General features: G+C 43.2%; 7 protein-coding genes across 7 annotated transcripts; 4 read left to right on the plus strand and 3 right to left on the minus strand.

The window, feature by feature from the left end:
* Positions 1-1,269: 1,269 nt before the first annotated feature.
* On the minus strand, positions 1,270-4,201 carry EAF02_006795 (uncharacterized protein; the record flags this gene model as incomplete). The annotated part of the gene is made up of 4 exons (XM_038902843.1): positions 1,270-1,292; positions 1,349-2,248; positions 2,345-2,981; positions 3,038-4,201. 4 exons carry the CDS (start codon positions 4,199-4,201, stop codon positions 1,270-1,272), a joined length of 2,724 nt encoding a protein of 907 aa, XP_038757164.1.
* Positions 4,202-4,803: 602 nt separating this feature from the next.
* Positions 4,804-6,560, plus strand: EAF02_006796 (uncharacterized protein; the record flags this gene model as incomplete). Its single annotated transcript, XM_038902844.1, has 5 exons — positions 4,804-4,806; positions 4,862-5,305; positions 5,357-5,550; positions 5,599-6,418; positions 6,471-6,560. The coding sequence occupies 5 exons, from the start codon at positions 4,804-4,806 to the stop codon at positions 6,558-6,560; spliced, it is 1,551 nt and encodes a 516-aa protein (XP_038757165.1).
* A 433-nt stretch (positions 6,561-6,993) lies between these two features.
* Positions 6,994-9,641, plus strand: EAF02_006797 (uncharacterized protein; the record flags this gene model as incomplete). The annotated part of the gene is made up of 7 exons (XM_038902845.1): positions 6,994-7,210; positions 7,260-7,584; positions 7,647-8,208; positions 8,256-8,957; positions 9,007-9,064; positions 9,120-9,269; positions 9,316-9,641. The coding sequence occupies 7 exons, from the start codon at positions 6,994-6,996 to the stop codon at positions 9,639-9,641; spliced, it is 2,340 nt and encodes a 779-aa protein (XP_038757166.1).
* A 450-nt stretch (positions 9,642-10,091) lies between these two features.
* On the plus strand, positions 10,092-12,367 carry EAF02_006798 (uncharacterized protein; the record flags this gene model as incomplete). The annotated part of the gene is made up of 10 exons (XM_038902846.1): positions 10,092-10,256; positions 10,315-10,385; positions 10,441-10,571; positions 10,627-10,692; positions 10,761-11,138; positions 11,207-11,230; positions 11,288-11,497; positions 11,641-11,747; positions 11,809-12,132; positions 12,206-12,367. 10 exons carry the CDS (start codon positions 10,092-10,094, stop codon positions 12,365-12,367), a joined length of 1,638 nt encoding a protein of 545 aa, XP_038757167.1.
* A 1,186-nt stretch (positions 12,368-13,553) lies between these two features.
* Positions 13,554-16,041, minus strand: EAF02_006799 (uncharacterized protein; the record flags this gene model as incomplete). Its single annotated transcript, XM_038902847.1, has 7 exons — positions 13,554-13,601; positions 13,663-14,120; positions 14,172-14,383; positions 14,437-14,828; positions 14,878-15,375; positions 15,428-15,488; positions 15,536-16,041. 7 exons carry the CDS (start codon positions 16,039-16,041, stop codon positions 13,554-13,556), a joined length of 2,175 nt encoding a protein of 724 aa, XP_038757168.1.
* Positions 16,042-16,401: 360 nt separating this feature from the next.
* EAF02_006800 (uncharacterized protein) lies at positions 16,402-17,084 on the plus strand (the record flags this gene model as incomplete). Its single annotated transcript, XM_038902848.1, has 3 exons — positions 16,402-16,451; positions 16,503-16,837; positions 16,918-17,084. 3 exons carry the CDS (start codon positions 16,402-16,404, stop codon positions 17,082-17,084), a joined length of 552 nt encoding a protein of 183 aa, XP_038757169.1.
* A 542-nt stretch (positions 17,085-17,626) lies between these two features.
* Positions 17,627-21,611, minus strand: EAF02_006801 (uncharacterized protein; the record flags this gene model as incomplete). Its single annotated transcript, XM_038902849.1, has 5 exons — positions 17,627-17,644; positions 17,698-18,372; positions 18,420-21,390; positions 21,438-21,531; positions 21,581-21,611. 5 exons carry the CDS (start codon positions 21,609-21,611, stop codon positions 17,627-17,629), a joined length of 3,789 nt encoding a protein of 1,262 aa, XP_038757170.1.
* Positions 21,612-21,875: the final 264 nt, after the last annotated feature.

Raw genomic sequence — 21,875 nt, forward strand, 5'->3', positions numbered from 1 at the left:
GTGTATTGTAACAGATATACCACTTACCAATACCCCATCGGTCCATGTAGATCTGAGGTCAGTATAAAAGCTCTTGTACTCGTAACTTGTAGCTCACTTGATTGTCTTCGTGTTGGTTGGTGTCAAAGGAACGATTCGCATATGCTAAAACTTAAAAGTCGTATGGTAGGGATCTGTGATGCGCACGCAATGGGTCTATGAGGCTGTGCCATCAAATTCTTCCAGCACGGAATGCTTACCCAGGACCCAGGATCCAGCATGAGGTGTATTATTAAGTGGCTAGATTTGTCCATGATCATTTACAAACTTATGGATTGACTGACTTCTTGGGATTAACAGTCATTGGAGTTGCACAGGAAGGATCTGTCATTGCGAGTTGTACTGTTCTAGGTATGTATATACGTACCCAGATGTCAAAGTTTCAATGTTCCAATCAAGTTTGAAGATTGGAATGCTTACAATTCTCAATGTCTGAATTAAATTCAAAGATTGAATTGAAAGTCCGAGCTTATTTCGAACAACGGATTCCATTTCAATGTCCGAGCCAAATTCCGACAATAGAAACATTCAAATTTGTAGGTTCAGGTCAATTCATGAGATTTGAATCTTAGATAATATAATGAATGTGCTTTTATTTGGCGACAGAGATTTTTACCACCTACGAACTACCTAAATAGCCAAATTTCGAGACCCCCCACAAAGCAAACAGCAACCACTCCAAAGTACACAGTCGTTTTCCATCCATATGCTTTCCATAAAGTTGCATACCAACGAAATCCAAACCGTTTTGTATCGAGGGGTATCGCGCATATACATATCTTGTAAACCCCCAACTCCATAGAAAATTCCTTGCATGTATTCCCCAAATTTTGACCTCCTATAAATCCCGCCACGGCCACTAAATTGCATTTCGTATGCAATAGAACCAGTTGCTAGAAGTTTGAGAGCGAATTTGAATAGCATCACATGAATAGGGGGGGAATTAAGGGGGTGGAGAAATATTAGAAGGGGTTAACATCATCATACCTAAAAAGACCTACCTAATGAAATTGTCGGTTGAAGTAATTCTCTTTGCGATCGGTTCACGTATCGAGGCTGTCCCGAATCATCAAATTGTTGTTGAATATTGTATCTGTCAGCTGTCAAACAGAGTTGATAGAAAAACTTCGAAGACGTTGAGGAAGCGAACATAATCAGAATGGTAAACACTAGACAAGTCAAGTAGAAATGCCGCATGAACCAAATGATAATGGCAATAGCATGTTGAAATCATGAGCGGATTCGCTTAGCTTCTATTCAATATTAGCACAATTCCTAAACCGGTTGAAAAAATTCAAAAAGTACTCACCATTGATGTTCGATTCATCGCCATCTTCGAAGTCTGCATCAGCTCTGGGTCTCTTCCCTGAGGTCGAAATGGGTGAATCATTTGACTTTGGAGTTGGAGGCTGAGGAGCAACTACTAGAGATGGGGGATTCTCTTCATTTTCATCTTCATCGTAATCGATCTCGTCTTCTTGGTCTTGTCGATTGTCGAGATCAAGCTTCGTTGCCTGGGGTTCGGCGATCGAAGCATTGCTCAACGTAGCGCTGTCTGTCTCGGCTGCTGTGTCATCGAAGGTAGCATTGGTATTGGAGATAACCTCGCTCACAGACATATTTAGGAGTTCGTTATCATTGAAAGTGTCGTCATCGTCTAATTGGTAGTTTTGGAGGAACGCGGTTTCTTCGTCGTCAACACCTAAATCAAACTCGTCTCCCTCAAAATTCTGCTGCTGTCCATCTCCAACATCGTCGTCATAACTAATTTCCACGTTATTTATTTCCAGAGTATGATCCGCAAGATCTAAACCTTCGCTGTCTCCATTCTGCTCGATTTCATTAACATCGCAAGGTATTTCTGGTCTATCATCTGCTAACTCAAGGCCTTTGTCATCTTCGTGTTGTTCGTTTTCGTTATTATCCTCGTATGAGGCATACTCACGATCCTCGTCATTGGTGGCGTTCAAGTCGATCTCATTTTCTGCATTTTCAATGTCATTTGGTGCTGCTCCGTCTTCTTCCTCGCCGTCGAACTTATTATCGGCGTTCTCTTCTTCGTAGTCAATGTCGCTTCCTACGTCGTCAAAAGTTTCCTTAGGTTGTGCAACTTCATCAGTATGGGTCGTTTCGTCGCCAAGTTGGTCGTCTAATTCATCAGAACCATTCTCTTTTTTGTTGGAGACTAGCGTTCGAGGATATTCTTCTTCTAACGATTGACGTTCAGTTAGATCAAGATTATTACAAGTGAAACAAAAACAGATATCAGGGAAAACGCATAGCAAGTTGAAATCGGTGTATCTACCGTTGTGTGGCCTACTTTCATTGGCCTCGGGCAACTCGGACTTCAGAACTCCATCGCCCGATGGCTTCTCGGCGTCCTCTTCATCTTCATAATCGATAAAGTCTCCATCTTCTTCAGTCTCGTTGTTGGCCTGTTCCGAAGTTTCGGGCGATTTGCGATCCGTTGTAGATACTGACTCTTGATTTCCAACCTCTCCTTGCCTATCCTCCTGCTCCACTTGAGGAATTTCAGCACTGGCCGAAATGGTAGAATTTACGTTTTGATTTGGTTGGTCATGATTGAAACCAGGGTCATAGTTCTCGTCATGTGTATCAATGGTTTTTTTAGACTTGTCTCCATCCTCGAGCTCGGTGTTGTACTCGTCGGGGGAGGATTCGCTGTCATAATGTTCCGTCTGATCTCCGAACTCGGTCGGATCATCTTCGCTTTCGGCGTCCCAAGTCACAAATTCAAGTAGTCCCTTGCCCTCAGCGGCCCCTTTTGAGAGCGCTAGAAATCTATCAGGACCAGTAGGCTGGATAACGAGTCTCAGATTCAAAGGGGGGATTTCTCCAGTGCCGTCATTGTTGACTAGTTGTTCATATAGGCGAATGATTTGGCATAAGCTCAAGTCAGGAGGATAGCTTGGGAGTTGCGTCTACAGAGAAAGTTAGCAAAAATCAAGAACGGGGGTGGAATATCTTCAAGGCTCACCTCTTCAATCACTAACTGAAGCTCCTCGATAACCAGGCTTATCTTGTCATCTTGGGGCAAGTTTTCCTCTGCGAGGACTTTACGAATCTCGGAGCAAAACTCATTTAACGTTTTCTCAACTACAGAGGAATCTTCGAAGAAAAAATCGTTAGGGTGATCTGTGGAAGACTTCCTAATCAATGGATAACTTCGGTTATTGTATTTGACTACTATTCCACGAGCATGATATTGATACTCCGAATCTTTCGTAGACTCGAGTGTAGAATTATTTGTGTCGATCAAGTCACTTTCCGCAGAGACCGTGTTCAGACCTGGATGCTCTTGTTCTGGCTCTGGCTCTTGCTCTTGTCCTTCGGTATGTGAATTGAGATCGATTGGGGCACTTTCAGCAGATGCAGTGCTCAAGCCAAGTTGTTCTCCATCCTCCGCATATATATTTGAATCAGTTGCCTCGATGGATTTTGTTGGCTCATTAACATCGGTTTCAAGCTCTTCTTGAGTAGTGTCATCGTGGTTGGGGTTTGGTGGCTCATTAACATTGCTTTCAAGCTCTTCTTGAGTAGTGCCATCGTAGTTGGAGTTTGGTGGGCTATTGGATTGTGGGTCTTCATCAGTGGGCGGATGAGGAAATGAAATAGGTGCAAACTCCTTGGAGTCCTTGGAATCTGATTTTTTTGTACTATCGGCACTATTGTCGACTACGGTTTCTGAGCCATGTATATTTACTTCTATGTCTTGCGCATTCAAAACTTCATTTTGCTCTTGTGGCTCGTCCCAAAATTGATCGGAAATGCCAGTACCCACGAAATTCGACTCTGTGGCGTGTAGCTCAGTAAAAGAAGTGTCGGAAGGTTCATCGGTTGCAAACGACAAAACAGCAGGTTCCTGTTCCATGACGTGATCATCGGCTTCCTCCTCCAGTAAGTCTGCATCCTCCATATGGTATGATGCATCATCACCGTCATCGTCGACCATCAGATCGTCTGTCTCGACATGTGCGGGTACATCGGTAATATTGGTATCGAAGTCTGCATCTGCATCGATATCATCTAGAATATCATCTTCGTCAACATTGCCAGTAGTGAGATCGATATCGATATCGATATCTTCCTCGGCTGTATTGTGACCATGCTCGGAAGCTATCTCCATGCTGTCATCCACCATTGTATGAAATGTTGGGTGTGCAAGACTCGACACACTCATGAGTTTGTTGCTTCACAGCTTTCGGTGGAAACACCGAATTTGATTTCAAGTCGAAAAGAGTAAAAGGGGATTATTGATACGAGACGTAAGGTTGATTTTGAAAATGCTGTCAGGCATAAGATAGGGTTGATTTCTTGGTTTCGCGTGTAACAGTAAATGTGAAAGGGTTTTAACATGCAGTGGGGAACGGTAGGACAAAGGAATGTCGGACAAATGAGCAAAGAATCAAGAATTTGAAATACCACCAAATGACAAACTGATTGTTTTAGATTTAACAAATTTTTTTACTTGTCGTCGAGTGTTGACTGTTCAGTGAGTTGATGTCGTTCTGGATAATTTGGTAACCCTTGTGGAAGATGAAAGTGTGGTAGCGCGCTTTTGGAGCTTCATACGGCTTAACGCTAAATTAGCGTTTATTTTAGCTTGGCTATCACGTGTGGATCCATGTCGGAACATTGTTTGGTTCACTGTCCGATATACACATTGCAATACGATCTGAACTGTCTACATTGAAACTCACTGACAGCATTGAGAAAGGTGTAGTCACTCGACATTTACTCAAAATGGTGCGCCACTCTATTTAATATTTCGCTGTTTTCTGTTTCGCTAACAAGTTCCCAGGTTGTCTTAGCAGCTTCGATTTGCACCCGGGGGGGAAAAGCTGTCCTCTCCAGGCAATTTCGCGAAATGCAAAGGTCTAGAATTGAAGCTCTTCTAGCATCCTTTCCAAAGTTGGCTGATTCCGGAACTCAACATACAACGGTGGAGCAAGATAATGTGCGATTTGTGTACCAGCCACTGGACGAATTATACATGGTCCTCATTACGAACAAGCAATCCAACATCTTACAAGACATCGATTCCTTGCACCTATTCGCACAGGTGGTCACTAGCACATGCAAAACCTTGGATGAGAGGGAGATTTTAAAGAATGCATACGAATTGCTTAGTGCATTTGACGAGATCGTCACACTTGGATATAGGGAAAACCTCACAATTAGTCAAATCAAGACATTCTTGGAGATGGAGAGTCATGAAGAAAGGATACAAGAAATCATCTCAAGAGTAGGTTATGTGCATGTGTATTCTCAGACAATCAGCTAACTGATATCCCAGAATAAAGAACTCGAGGCTACCGAAGAGCGCAAGCGCAAAGCAAAGCAATTGGAAATGCAGCGCAAGGAGGTTTCAAGGAGTGGTAGAAGTGCTATACCAAGTAGGCCACAGTATCCCACATACACACCACCTATGCAATCCGCAAATACGGAAACCTATGATTCATATGAAGCTGCCAAAAATAAAACTTTCAAGTAAGCTATTTTATCGTCTGCTAGATCATTGACACTGACAATTCACAGGGCTAGCGCACCGAAAGGCAAAGGAATGCAATTGGGAAAGAAGTCGAAGACTACAGACATGTTTGAAAGAGTTCGTGGAGATATGGGTGCTGAAGTAGAAGAAACTGTTTCATCGCCGCTTATTCCAAATCATCCTACATCAGCTGCTGCCGAACAACCCCCTCACACTCCCTCCGCAATGGACCGTGATGCTATCCACGTTACTATCTCGGAGTCGATCAATGCCAAATTATCTCGAGATGGATCACTCAATTCCTTGGAGGTTAAGGGTGATTTGAACTTGAGGATCTCAGACCCTACACTTACCAAGGTCAAATTAGATATCGTTGCCAACCAGAGTCATGGAGTGCAATTCCGCACACATCCAAATGTTGATAAGGGAGCGTTCAATGGATCTAAAACCATCCAAATGAACAATGTTTCAAAGGGCTTCCCTGTCAATAATTCGGTTGGTGTCCTAAGATGGAGAGCTCAACCAAAGATAGATGACACCAGTGCCTTACCAATTCAATTCACTGTTTGGGTTGTTGGTGGTGGACAAGGCGATCCTCTCAACATTACTGTAGAATATGAGCTTACAGGAGAGGATCCTCTTCAGGATGTTACCGTTACTATTCCATACGCCTCGAGCGAGCCCGCAGTATCTAGCTTCGACGCAACGTATGAAGTCTCTGGGGATAGCCTTGAATGGACGATTGGATCTGTGGATTCCTCTAATGGAGCTGGCTCTTTTGAATTCGAAGTTCAGGGTGCGGATGAGAATGATTTTTTCCCAATGCAAATTAAATTTGCCAAAACAAAGCCTTTTATTGATGTTGATGTAAGTTATACCCGACCTCTTCAATGGCAGTCGGATACTAACATTTATGCAGGTCACCGATGTCACATTACTAGAACTGAACGAGGCCGTAGATTTCTCAAAGGATATCAAGTCGGTCGCTGATTCTTATCTAGTGGAGTAAGAAAATGGGTGCAGAAAACGAATGGGATCTGATTGAAGTGCATGGCGTAGGATGGATGGCAATCCATGATCTTTATTGTTTTACTAGCCGTAGAATATAAAACTTATTGATATTTTATAATATTTTCCGGAATGTTTTGCATGATCACACTGCAGTATTGCACAATGAAATACAATGTACATCTTAAATTGAAACTTCAGCTCAGCACGACGCAGGTAAGGGTATCTGCTCAGGTATTTTGATTATGAAAAGGAAAGAACGAGCGTTTTGTCACTCTCGCTTACGTACTCACTATCGTACAACAATGTGGATATTTACATAACGCGTAGGTAGTTTTTGTAAAACTATCAACCAGCTACTGGGCAATGTGAAAACAGCCACCTTATCGATAAAATCCTTCTGCCTTAGATGCAATTTTATTCCAGCGGACAAGATGGTGGAGGTCAAGCGTCTCGAGCTACTCGGCGAGAAAACTTTGCATCAAACGGTGAATCCTAAACTGCTCGTGTATTGTCCGTCGATGGACCTGATAGCATTGGGTAGCACAGACCAGCAAGTTTTGATCTACCGTTTGAATGGACAGAGAGTTTATGGGGCTGCACAAAAAGTCAATACTCTTCGTGTTGAAAAAATTAACTGGAAACCAAATGGTACCGAACGTCCCCAGTCGTCGATAACGTCGTACTGATAGCTTTGCAGGCCAATTACTAGCAATCGCCTGGAGTGATGGATCTGTACGCCTCATAGGGGCAGAAAGTACCAAGGTGGTTCACCATTTCTCTACAACTTCAGATGATCAGGAGTTCTCTGGGGTCACGTGCATGGGTTGGAGTTCAAATACAATTGGTAGAAGAGTTGAGAGTAAAGCATCAAAGCTTGTCCCAGATACATTAAAGAAAATATTTGAGGATGAGAAGGAACTGTCAACAGAGAAGGCCGTCTTGGACTTGCCGAAAGATCTTGCCCTCCTTGACATTGAACCTAGCCTGCCGAAGCTAAGTGTACTCCCTGCAGGAGGAACCTCGTAAGTGTGTCTTTTATTATTATTTTCTTTTTCGGGAACTCTGACTTATCACTTTACGCCAGAGATGAAGTTTTTAGCTCCAGGTCTTCTTTAGATGCACTTTTCCGACCCTTCGATCCTGAAGATAATGACATGGCCGATGTCATGGTGGTTGGAACGAAGGAAGGCAACATCCATCTGAGCATCTACGACTCATTCGTTGTAGGATCTTTCAAATCCCCAGTCATAGTTCAGAGACGTCCGGCATATCTTATTTCACATGCATGCCATAAATCATATTCGACTCATGCATTGCTCATGAAAACCACCGAATCTGAAGAAAGGATCTATTTCGTCCCAATGGATCTTCGTTTCTTGTCGGCTTCTAGCGAATATCTCTCCATCCTTGCATCGCGATCAACAGCTTTAGAGAACCTTCTTAGATACATCAATCAAATACAATGTCTTATGCTTGCAGAATGGAAGTCAACCCAAGAATTACCCAGCAGGTTCCTCCGAAACGTTAATGAAACTCTTGCTGAACAAGAGAATCGAGATATTGTACAGGCACTTTATCATTCAGTCGCAACTGGCCATACCTTTCTAGTTGTGCGGGAATGGCTTGTGGACGAATTGACAGAAAGAGTAAGTTTGCTTTTTCTAATCGTTGTAGAGATGTACTAAATTTTTAGGGTCATAAAAGATGGGACAAGGCCGTGGTATCAGGTCTTGAAAACCTCCGGCGTTTAGTTCATGAGAACATGCTTCCAGCCCTCGATCGTTGTTCTGTCATTCTCAGCCGATTGAATGGGATTGCCAAATTTCAAGGCTCGGATTCTTCATTGGGCTTTTCCAGTGCTCAAATAACTTCGATTATGGATACGATCGCATCTCTGCATCTTGTTTCTGCCAAAATTTTACTTCAAGTAGTAGATGAGCTTGACCTTTTTACTTCATTTTCTGCTTGGCTTCGTCACGAGATAGATAGGCTCGCATCTGATGTGTCTTCACAAAACGATGATGGTGATAAAGAGGCTTTAATTGATCACGGTAAAGTATTACTGTACATTCAAACAGTGATGACCAATAGCCCTCTAGCAGCTTTCATAGGTGAGGTTAAACCTGAAGACTACGAGGAAGAAAGTGCGCATGTAGGGAAAGGCGCTCAAATGTTTGATCTGCTCACAAGACAGTTAGAAAAGCAAGAGCAGGGTCTCAAATACAGAAAAACTCTGCCACAGGTGGATTTTCTTTGCAAGTATTTGAGGACTCAGGCGACCAGTGTCTTTACTCAAATTGCAGATGCCGAAAAGAGTAATGTCCTTTTCGGTAAGGCGAGCGAACTAGGCATGGCTCACAAAGATGTGCCTGTCGAGATGAAGATGAAAATAATTGTTAGTATTGTCACTATGATTTGTGCAGCTCATCACTGATTCATTGTAGGATCGTAACACATGCCATGGCTATGTCGCCTTTGTGCCAAAAGACATCTTGAATCAAGGTCAGTCAATACACTTCTCATATATTTGCCTGGGTCCCGGTTGACTGGAAAGTAGTCCAAGTCGTTCAGGTTGAGCTTCTCATCGAGAATGGTATCAGCACTGTGCGCAGCACAAGTTCTTCTATCATGCAGCTTGGCAATGGGCAGATCAAGGATCTTAAATTTTTGGACGACAAGACCATACTCGTGCTATGGGAGGCCGACGGTAAGACTTGATCAATCTTTATCTTTCGGTACTAACATGGTTGTAGGGAAGTGCAATCTTCTCGGTATATTCTACAGTATTGGAGGTGAAGGCCACATGAAATATCAACCTCATAGAATCTCTGCAAGTCGCTCTAAAGCAATTGTTTTCAGCAACGAAGAGGTAATCGACAGGTTTCTGCAAAGTGAATTTGCAGTCGATGAGTCATTTATCCCAGAATATATAATGATCCGACCACAAATTGGCTCCAAGAACAACGACGAAAGGAAGAGATTAGTGATTTTGGCCAAAGATAGACTTCATTACAAGGTTTTCAAATGGACTGGGGCTCCCTCTGCGGGAAATATCGATGAGGATGTTCCAATGTCATGAATTCGAGTAAGTAGAGTATTACTATACAGCAACAGATATTAACAACAGACAAGTTTTCCATCGCTTCTGCAGATTGCATCGAGTATGCAGAATTCGACAGGGAATCCGATAACACACAAATATTGCACGAATTAAATCCAAGCAACAACACCTAGGTAGCTTGAAGGATTCTGCAAATGATAGATAACGATACCCCGGAAGCTTAAGGAGAGTGGGGGAATAGTAGTAGCGGCGGATGGCATTTGGCGGACGCACTAAAATACGGTTTGCCGCTTCGAAATACATCAATGTGACCACTTTCAGATTAAAGAAGTATCAACAAATCAATAATAATAAGGATCAGCCCGACTTACAATCGTTTTATGTCGTATCTTTCCCACGCGTTTTTCTCTGAAATTGAAATCTTAGAGATAACTAATTGACTTGCTGTTTTACCTCGAGTGAGGTGTTATGACGTTACATAATGAACAGGTGTCTGAAGAACGAAAGAGCATAAATGGCGAGGTACGAGAAGCAGGCCTGGAAGCTGGATTGCCGTCTCCAACCGACGAATATGGAGAAACTCAAAATGATGTCAACGATATGCTTAGATTGGGAAAGAAGCAAGAATTCAAGGTGTGCATATTACAGCACAGATGACTTCGATGACAGCAGCGAATTAACTGAGCTATAGAGAAACTTCAGTCTCATCTCAACGCTCGGTTTCATTTCAATATACATGGCAACATGGGAATTTGTCCTGGTGTTCGTAATTCACAATTCCCGTGTCGATGAGATAAATCACCTTACAGAACTATAGGTCACTGAGCGTCGGATTGATCAATGGAGGGTTTGCTGGATTGTTCTGGGTATTCATTGGGACGGTGATGTGTTATTCGTCAATCGTGGCGTCGCTTGCAGAAATGGAGTCAATGGCTCCTACGAGCGGTGGTAAGTGCTGCATGGAATACTTACGCCCTTGAACTGTGGGATTGACAAATTGCAGGTCAATATCACTGGGTTTCCGAATTTTCTCCCCCCAAATATCAAAAGTTCCTAAGTTATACCGCCGGTGATGACACCCCATACCTATTCTCCTTTCCCTCAACCTTCTCCACCTTTGCTAACCATCCCCGCCAGGCTGGATGTCGAGTCTTGGCTGGATCGCCAGCTTTGCTAGTAGCGTCTTTGTCCTCGCTACTCTCGTTGAAGCAATTATAGATATCCGAAATGCAGATTTTTCGTTTTCCTCATGGCAATATACACTAATCATGATAGCCTATTTGCTCATAACCATCGTCTTTAACACATGGGGCGCAAGACTCCTGCCTATCATTGAAACCACTTCTTTATTTGGACATTTGGCAGGGTTCCTGATAACCATCATACCACTATGGGTTATGGCACCGAAGAACTCGACGAGAAGTGTATTTTTGGATGTGATTAACAATGGAGGATGGAGTAACACAGGGACGAGTTGTTTGATTGCGCAGGTTAGCGTGCTGTATTGTAATCTTGGTAAGTCATCGAAGAGCTGAATCGTGAAATTGAGTTTGAATTCGTGGCTGATGAATGGGAATATATAGGATCTGATAGTGCAGTGCATATCTGTAAGTACTCTATTCTCTCACATGATAAGACCATCCAAGTGCTCACATACCACTTAGCCGAAGAAGTAGAAGACGCATCGATCAACGTTCCGCGAGCTATGTGGTGGAGCTATATCCTCAACGTTTTCTTGGGCATTATTACGCTAATAACCATGCTCTTCTGCATCGGACCCCTCGACGCAGCAATCGAATCTCCAGCTCCCTATCTAAGCCTGTTTCTAAACACAGGATCTGAGGCCATGGCCACGGCTCTCATGATTATCCTTCGTATGTTCACCAATATCACACTCCAATTTTAATTTCCATCACATGTCGTGCTGGATTTCCCAATGCAGCATTAACACTTCATTTTCCCGCATTTCCCTCCCAAATTGTCCTTGGTTGATAATACTGACTCCCTTATCTTGTAGTGATACTTGTATTTTCTGGAAATATCACGGCATTAGCTACTACGAGCAGAGAATTGTGGGCTTTTTCAAGGGATAAGGGTTTTCCATGTTCGCTATGGATTTCCAAGGTAGGATTAATCAATTTTCAACCAACATTCCCTCTTCCTCGGAAATTCTGACGACCTTCAGATGAACCACAAACTCAACATCCCCCCTAATGCCATTTATCTGACCTCTATCCTCACCCTTCTCCTCTGTCTCATAAATTTCGGTTCCTCCTTCGCTTTCAACATCGTTGTCTCCCTCTCCCTCCTCGCCCTTCTTTCTACTTACATGATAAGTATCGGATGTGTTCTCTTGAAGCGCATCCAGGGAGAATCTCTCCCCCCCGCGCGATGGAGTTTAGGCCGGTTTGGATTACCGATCAACGCATTTGCTTTTGCGTATTGTGGGTTTGTAATGGTCTGGAGCTGTTTTCCGAATCAGGCGCCAGTCACACTTGAAAATGCTAATGTGAGTAACTTCTTGATCTTCTAGAACTGAAAAGATAAAGCTGGAAGATGCCAGATGGGCTAACGACTGGTAGTGGGCACCGGCGGTCTGGTTTGCTGTTATTGTGATCGCAGGCTTGATATATGTTGTACACGGGAGGAAACATTATACACCACCAGTGGTGTTCGTAAAAGGGAGAGGAGATAGTGAGATGTTACAAGCAGTGGACCAAAATGTGGAAGGGGTGAAGTTATGACATGTTATCGGTTGTTTATTTAGATCTATCATGAAAATTAGACGTACATAATCATAGGAACTTCTGACTAGCGCACACGGTCTGCGATCTGCAGATAATCCTGGGAGTTGGGAGATGTGAGGCATGGGATTCGTACGATACTCTACACGTATCTATCTTTCTTCCAATCCGAGCTTGTAGCTTATACACTTCTCGGATGTAATGCCCAAAAAATCTCTCTGATTTACAGGTAAGTGAGATGATCTCTTCAATGTTGACGTTCACGATTTCATAATAACAAGCTCACCCATCGGGAAAACTGGCTGTAAATCAAGGCTTGTAAGTGTGATAAGGTACTCAAAATATGTACGGACAATCTCAATCATGATCTTTCTGTTAAAGGTAAAGCCAGAAGGTCGGAGGCATTCGAGCAGAATCGAATGAGGAGCTGCTTCATGTCTCTCAAAGATTGGCCTGATATTGGGACCACGCAACTCGACCTGAAGACTTGTCATCTTAAGTTCGTCCAAGGGATGCAAACTTATTCCCGATATTTATCAGTGTGCCCTTTGTTGCAATCTGCGTCGATTTTGCTAGATTATTGGAGCAAGTATTTGCCAACTCTTGGAATATAGTCAATAGACCTATTCAATCATCGAGTTCTGCATTTTAACTTTAGTATTATCCATGATGAACAGCAAGAAGAGATGTCCAACTGGAGATATGATGAATTTCTAATGAACCTTTGTCGATTTGTCCACGTCCTGATTTCACCCCATATTGCCGCAAACTTCGTGTTTTGTAAACGACAATTCAACTTCAAATATTGTAGCTCAATACATATAGTTCCGGATGTATAGTACAATAGTATCCACTGGATAGGTAATTATGCCCGGTATGTTAGTACCTCGAATCATACAACATATCTTCATCACCTAGCCATTATCACAATCACTTTATAACAACATCTTTGTAACCAGACCTGCACTTAGAGATCAAGTCAAATCTTCGAAAGACTGTGAGCTTTTCATTCGATCCCACCTAATTAAACAAATAATAATACAACGTTCTAAAATCCAGCTTCAGCAGATCAATTCTCTTCCCCAAATCAGTAAAATGGTCATCAATCATTACGCAAATTCGATGGTATCCTTGCGACGAGTAAAATTTTACATTTCTCCCTTTCCTTTCACATATCTCTGATCACTCATATCTTTCCGCGATTAGGTAGCTCTCCAGTATTTAAGTGGTAGAACTGCATTCATGATTAGCTGTGCTTCTTCTCTCATAAAAAAGGAAAGTAACAATGAACGAACCTGTCTAGCCTCATCCTCGGTCTTCTCCGTATTATCTGCTTCACCCCCATGAATCAAACCCAGTTTATTCTTCCTCACAACGTCGAACCAAAACGACTTATCAAAATCTCCATTTTGGAGTTGCTTCTTGAATTTCTCAATGAAATTATTGTAGATGTTCGGTTCAATGAGTTCAATAAGTTCAGTTCTCATAGTCCTCAAATACTCTCCAGCTTGGTCCCAGGTAGAATTTCCGGTACTTCGTTTGAGCAGTGTACGAACAGTATCGCCCATTTCTCGAGTAACTTTGACGACGCTGTCTGTGGAATCAGTGCTTGAAAGGGCTCGCTTGAATTCTGGGATGGCGTTCTCTACGGTGATTTTTTGACGTTTTTCTCGGCCGAGGAGAGCTTCTACATCGAGACCCGAAAGAGGTTTGACGAATTCTCGATTACGTTTGGCTTTGGCTGTGGCAGGAACTATGATATCATTAGATTAATAAAATTGGAGAAGGGTTTGCAGTGAAGTACCTTTCTTGACATCGGCTGCTTCGATTAGCTTCTCAAGCTGGCTACTTGATTTTTCGACAAGCTCAGTGGGAGGATGTGGCCATTTTGTTAGAACATCTGGAGGGGGAGGTATGCCTTCATCTGGCTTGACAGCACGTCTGCGTATAGCTTGATTGATACGATGAAGGACAGGAGAGTAGGTGTCCTCGATGGCCATATATTCCGCTGGTTCCCTGCCCAAAGTCAGTCATATGATATCCACAAGGCTACCAGAGTTTCTTCTTACCCTTCATCATCCTTCCCGGCTGTTGATAGATCCATACTATCAACGAATTCACTCATTGCAGCTTTCAAGTCGTTACTCGGAAGGTTTTTGTGCTTCTCCATTATGCCACCAGAGCTATTGAGAACCTTGTCAAGAGGTGCAAAACGATAAGTTCGTACATCTTCTGCAAATGGAAGGGGCACATCAATGAGTCCCTCTAGACCAGGCTCTATGAGGGGAGCAAGAAGTACAATTAGTGGATCTGATCCATCTTTTTTGACTATTCTAGCTACAGCACACGAATCGAGCTCATGGAGAGCACGGATGAGAGATGACAATGCCATTCTTGCCTTCTCGTTTGTCTTTTGAGCAATAGTGATGCAGCTTTCTCCCATGTTGAGATATCTCTCGTACTAAAGACGTTAGCCCATACATAAAGATACCTTGAGTATATGCTCTTACATCGTTTGGCACAAATCCCATAATCGAGAAGTCCTTTATTGTCTGAAGTTTTGTAACACTTTCATCCGATTGACTAATAGGAACAATAGTGCTGCCATAATCGTAGCCCCTTTCCAGAGCATCTTTTTCGACATCTCTTTTACCACCCGGTGCGGTTGGATCATTGACTTTATAAGTCCTTGCCTGTGTGACTGAGGTAAGATGATCAGCATCTGTTAGGTCGACATCGATCGGTTCATCTGTCACTCGATCAACGAAACTCTTTGCGGAAACAGGTTTGGCTTGTTTTGTTTTAAAATATCGAGCAACATCTATCGATACAGCTGTTTCGGGATATTTCTTCACATCTCCTAGAGTGAGTGGTCCTGTGTAAGTATTATACTCTCTTGTGACTTTGACTACTGGTGTTGCGAGGGCTTCAATTGCTTCAGCTGTGGTACCAAAAGTTCCGTCCGAACATTTTTCTGTGAAAGATCTGAGGAGTTTTTCATTTTCAGACTATTAATAATTAGTTTTACAAGAGTAATCAGCGGATTGGTGATCCTCGCACCTTGACCAGATCTTTGTCTTCCTCTTTAAACCCATACTCTGCATCATCAAAGTCAACTCCTCTAGTCCCGTGTTAGCAAAGCCAATCTTATGAAAAAGGACAACTTACATGACGACTAGTCTGATATCATTGTTGTTGATTTCCTTCGCAATATCATCAAGCTCCTCGCCGTTCATAAATCCATTGCCATCCGTAATCAAAACAATCTTTCTAGCATACTTGCCTGGCTTTCCACTCTTCAGCGTAGTATGCTTTTTAATCATTTCCATCGCAACAACAATCGCCGATATAGCGTCTCCATCATCAGTACTACTAGGTTTGACAGCCTCTTTCACTTCCTCCAATTGTTGCATCTGAAATTGACCAAGATGCTTCAATACAGATATGTTCGCATACCCCTCTTCTCCACCACTATGCAATTCATTATCCGTTTCATCAGTACGAAAACCAACAATACCAATCCCATCAGTTTTGCGATCAGTAGACATCGTCAACGTGATTTTATCCCAGACATATCGCATACCATATTCGAGGTCAGTTTCCACGCGTCCATGGCGACAGTCTCCCAGGGATTTGCCTAAATCGACGACGTAGACAGTTGCTTGTTTTTCCATTATGAGAGAGAGAGGCTAGAAGTTTACATGAGATAAATTTTAAAAGGGGAGAAGTTGGTTTAGAAACTAAATAGTGTTTTAATCGCGGTATCAAACAGAAAGCAATCAGGCAGACGCGCCATGGGGTCTCTGAATTCACGGGAATCACGCAATCACGTGTGACGGACCTCGGTGTTTGATGGCATCATGCATTCGTGAATGAAGCCGTCATCGTGTAAACACTTATCAGATAATCCATCCACTTCGCGGCAATTTGAATTGCCACTTAACTCAACATTCATTGACTTGTCCCCTCCATTAAAACATTCTCAAATACGACAGTAGAGATTTGTCAAAGATTTCTACAATTAAACATTCAAAATGCCAGAACTTTCAATCCTTAAAACTCCCGGTCCATACCACATCATAACGTATGTTTTCCCCCTCCTTCTTTTACCCAGCTAACAACTCTTTTCCTCAAGTTATGGAACCCTTCTCGGAACCCAGTTCTTTCAATCTTTCGTCAATGGAATCGTGGCCTACAAATCTCTTCCACGTCCTCAGTTTTCCGTCCTCCAACAAAACCTCTTCCCAATCTACTTCGGTATTCAAACTGCGCTTCCAGCCGTGCTAGCAATTACTTATCCAGGCTCGCGCACGCACTTGGGGACTGCATCAGGTATCTCAGGGACCCTGGCCGAGGTTAATAGATGGAGCGTTATGGTGCCATTGGCTACGATGTTCGTGACGGGATTGGCGAATTTGGTGGTTATTGGACCGGCTACTACGAGGATTATGAAGGAGAGGAAACACCAGGGTAGGTTATTGGGTTGAGTGAGAGATAGGATGAAGGGGTTGGATGCATATGATGGAAAAGACTAACAGTTATATTTACAGAAACGAAAGACGGAAAGAAATCCTATGATGCAGCGCCACATTCAAGAGAAATGCAGAGGTTAAACAAGGCATTCGGGAAGATGCATGGCGCATCCTCATTGGTGAATTTGGTATCTTTCCTTGCTACAATTTGGTATGGTGCCAGCCTTGCCGAGAGATTGCAATAGATGAATATGAAGCTCGAAAGCTGGTGAGCGGATGAATCTAACTCCCAGAATTGGCATGCAAGCAGTTGTATATAGGTAGAGGATGGTTTGACATACATGTTGGTTGTTGAAGGCACACTCGCAGAATCCACTGGATGGTGGTTTGGGGTAGTTCTACATGATGGGGAGTTATCATGTCCAAAGAGCTGTGGAGAATGGTTGATTGTGACAGGAACATTTGCAGTTATGAAGCTACTATTGAAACACAGCAAGAGAAATCTTTGGTTTTATGACTACAAGACTGCCTCTGAAATTGACATTGACTTATTCTACCATGCTTCTGAATATAGATAGCCACCTATCAACAAAAAGCAAATTATTCAATTCAACCGAAGTGGACAAACATATTCTTACAAACTCCTATATCCCACGCCACCTACGACTGGTATTCATAAGCTATCGAGTCAAGCCATCCACCCGATTCTCATAGGGGTCTTCAAACTGAAAGCGTACCAGCACCAAGTTCCATCATGTGATATACAAAAGCAACCCTATTATTACTTTCATGCGTATTTGCGTAACTATTTGAGATATTAGTAAATGTAGACTTCTGATGAACAAAGACAAAACTTACATCAAGCGTCAAAGTTTTCGAGCTATTAACTTCCTGATCTCTGAAAACGCCGACCAAACTCTCACTTCCTTGGAATAGTCCAGTCTTCAAACTAATGACGATGAATTGCATGCCAGGTCCTGCATGCTCCTTGATGTAATTTCTGATCTTTTCTACGTTCGCATTGTCAAGAGCAGCATCGACTTCATCCAATACGAAAAATGGTGAGGGTTGGTAACTATGGACTGCGAACAGTAAAGCCAAGGCTGCCATAGTTTTCTCACCACCGGATAGATGCTCCATGTCACGAAAACGTTTAAGTGGTGGCATGGCGTGATATTTGATACCAGAGAGATACGGGGCGTCGCTATCTTCAATATCAAGATATGCCTGACCGCCGAGAGGGAAAGTGGCTGAGCGTGTAAGATCTTTGTACACATGAGTGATCTGATCGGATATATGTGCGAAAGCTTTATTGAAGCGATCATATCGTTTCTCCTTGATTTCATTGAATGCATCACGAGTAGCTTTTGCAGCATCACGAGCGGCGTTGAAATCCTTGTCAGTATCTCTAAGACGTGTCTCGACAACATCCAGTCGCTCAATAGCTCGCATGTTAGGGTTGAGTTTCTCAAGTTCTGAGTTGAGGGTAGAAATCTTTTCTTGCAGTTGCTCCTCAACATCTTCGTCATCGGGCTATTTCGTGTTAGTGAAGAAAACTTGACATATTGCAGACTACTTACATTTTTCAAGTCATCTGAAAGCCCATCGAAATCCACATCTATGCCGTAATTGTTGATAATTTCCTCGGGGGGCTGATCGCCTTCATCAACATCCATGGCGTCGGGGTCCTCTTGTTGCAAGCTCTCGTTCGCAGGAAGACTATCTAAAGACTTCGAGCCCGCTGCCAATGGCACAGCTATTTGTTCCATCTTGCAGCGCCGTAACAAAGCATATCGGTTCGCGCTGGTTCGCTGAGCTACTGTCTCAAGAGTCGTGATGGATTTTGTACGCTCATCAATTCCCTTGCTCGCTTTTTGTAGGTCGTGCCTTGCGACATTGACTTTGTCAGTTTTTGCCGCGAGTTTTTCTTTGTGTTTCTGAAGGGCATCCTCCAACTCAGTCACGGCTGCTCGATCTTCATCCATCGCCTGCGAAAGTTTTTCTTTTCCTGCCTCGTATTCCTCAATGTCGGATTCAAACTTCTCAATGTTGTTCTCAAGGCTAGCTAGGCGGGTCTTAATTTCCAATAGGTGATTGTCTTCCCAAGCCACCTGGCTTTTCAACGTTTGTTTTTGTTTCTCAAACTCATTCTTCTTCTCCAAAGCCTCTTGCTCGAGACTACCTTGCTGTGCTTCATAATCTCTAATATTTGAGTATTCAGTTCTCTTGCAGAAATTGGAGAAGATCTTGTCCGCAACTTTCGCGATAGCCCGTTGAAACTCTTCCACCTTTCGCCGAGACTTTTCAAGTTCTGCACTTTTTTCTTCGTACTTGGGCTCTACATCTTCTAATTGGCGTTGTTCATAATTTAGCTTCTTTTGTTCACTGGCAATGTTCTTCTCAAATTCGACCAATTCATTCTGCTCATAGGTAACCTTCTGGTGTAGGTTGTTGATGGCGTTCGTCAATTGCTCCTCCTCGCCTGTTCTCTTTTTGTTAGCATCTAGTGCCCTGATCTCGCGAGTATATTTTTCCTCAAGAGCCCTGAGCTTATCCATCTCAGCATCACCGAAAGCTCGTTTGTTACCACGTCCTTCGGGAACACGTCCACCAGTAATATTACCAGCTTTAGCGATCATGACACCATCCAGAGTTACAGCTTTGACTTGAAGCTTTTTCCGATAACATATGTCTTTGGCTGTTGCAATATCATCGCAGACAATCGAGCTTCCACATGCATAAGACATAGCTCTTTCGACAGACGAGTCAAAATCAATTGTATCAATAGTCAGGCGGGCCTTGGCCAGTCCTTTCAACGAAGAGTTTGTTGCGTTGACCTTGATATTGTCCAAAGGGATAAAAGTCATAGGGGACTTTTTGCGATCTTTCAACCATTGCACACACTCGGTACCAGTCTTCTCCGTATCGACAACAATGGAGTCGAAGTCTCGACCAAGAGCTGTACTTACAGCTTCTTCGAATTTCTTCTGCTTAGGCTTGCAAAGGTCGCCGATCCGTCCTTTAACGCCAGGGAATATTCGCTTCATTTCGGTTATTGTTTCTTTGACTCTTCTCTCCTTCTCGCCCTCTCTTCGCCCGTATTCACCCTCTTTGATTTGTTTGAGAATTTCTTGAAGTTTTTCTTCGAGGTCAGTCTTCAATTGGTTGTGTCGAACGCGTTCTGACCTGAGAGAGTTATGCTCCTCTCTCTTGGCGTTTCTGTCCCTAGTTGTCTCGGCAATCGACTCCTTGAGGTTGTCTCTGCGTCTCATGCTGGTGTCCAACTCACTTTGGAGCTTTTCTACCGAAGCCTGCGCAGCCTCCATTTTACCTTTCAAACTGTTCGCGGTTACTTCGTCGGTTTTCAATTGGCGGACCAGGTTGTCAAGCTTAGCTTGATCCTCGGATGTCTTCTTGACGACTTCGGACTTAAGCTTCTGGTACTCCTTGAAATCATCGTCACTTAATTGCTTTCCCTGATTTTTAAGAGCTTCCTGCCACTGGACCTCGAATTGTTTCTGTGCCTTTTCAACCAACGCGAGGTCCTTTTTAAGTTTCGCAATTTTCCCGGACTTGTCGTCCCGCTCTTTTGCTATGAGGACCGACTTTCTTCTCAACATTTCGATTTGAGATGTGACAGTCTTGATTTTTTCATCAAATGGTACCAACTCAACTTCCTTCTCCTCGAGCTCCTTCTCCTTCCGCTTAATATTTCGCTCTATCCGGCTAGCATCTTTGTTAACCTTGGCTTGTTCTGCTCTAGCCGCATCCAAGTTATTCTGATACTTTTCCACGCCACGGCGGTACTCCTTCAGGTTTTCCTGGTGTTCTTGAATGCTAGCGCTCGACTCGTCCATCACTCTTTGAAAATGGTACAACTTCCATAAGATGTGCTCAATGATGGCTTCATCCTTTTCCACTGCCTTGTTCTGGAAGGCCTCAGCCTCTTTCTTTTGCTCTTGATACTGCTTGATCTCGGAATTGATGCCACGTCTGCGATGGAGGCTATAATTTTGCTCGTCTGCTGCCTTCTCTGCCTCCTCTTGCAATCTTTCATATTCAGCTTTGTATTCCAGACTGCCAGATATTTGTTCGATGAGTCGGGTCAGATCCTTCGGTGATTGCGACGCAATAGCTTCAACATCGCCTTGAAACACCAAAAAGTTTCGAGCTTTAATCAATATGTTTTCTGATTCAAGGGCGTCATTGTATGCTTGTGCGGTGACGACGCGATCGTTGATGCGATATTCACTGGCACCTTGGTTTGTGATTGAACGCTTCCATTTCTGTTCCTCGCCTTGATCATCTTCGTAAACAGCCATAACCCACGCACTCTTGGGATCGTTGCGCGCTGGTTTTTGGGATTGTGATTCCTCATCCGAACCTTCCCCATCCCCATTTGCGAGTCCATTGGCAGTTGGGTCAACCGCGGATCCATCGTCGTTGATTTTTGACGTTTTCAATACTCTTCCGCGGTATACGAGATCTCGCAATTGTGCAGATCGTAAATGAGACGATTTGATGCCTAGAACAAAAGAGATCGCGTCCATGCTGTTATTCAATTAGCGTCTGCTGATGATGTTTTACAAACCACCTACGAATTCGATTTTCCAGAGCCGTTTGGACCGATTATGGAGGTAAAATACGAGTCTCCAAACAAGAGTACATGGTGCCCCTTATACGACTTGAAATCTACATATGATCAGCTTAAGCAATAGCATTAACAGCGCGACTATCTTACTAAAAAGCTCGAGGCGTATGAGTTTTCCCATCTTGACTTATACGCGTTGATCGCAGCGGGGTGCACGCGTTAAGAAAGAAGAGTAACTACGAGGGTAAGATCCAGTCAGGAATAAATGGAGATAATTAAGAGTGGCGCATTAACATGGCATCCGTACCAAGTGGTAATGCTTCTGGAACGATACGATGGAGGTAAAGTTTGGTGCGAGGAGAGGGTAGGTTTACGATTACTTTAACCTCAACTTTCCCAGCAGCTCTATTGAGCATCACAAAAAGTCGCGGAACGCGAATTATGG

This window comes from Botrytis sinoallii, assembly GCF_014898435.1.
Source record: "Botrytis sinoallii strain Bc 23 chromosome Unknown BSIN_011, whole genome shotgun sequence".
Lineage (NCBI taxonomy): Eukaryota > Fungi > Ascomycota > Leotiomycetes > Helotiales > Sclerotiniaceae > Botrytis > Botrytis sinoallii.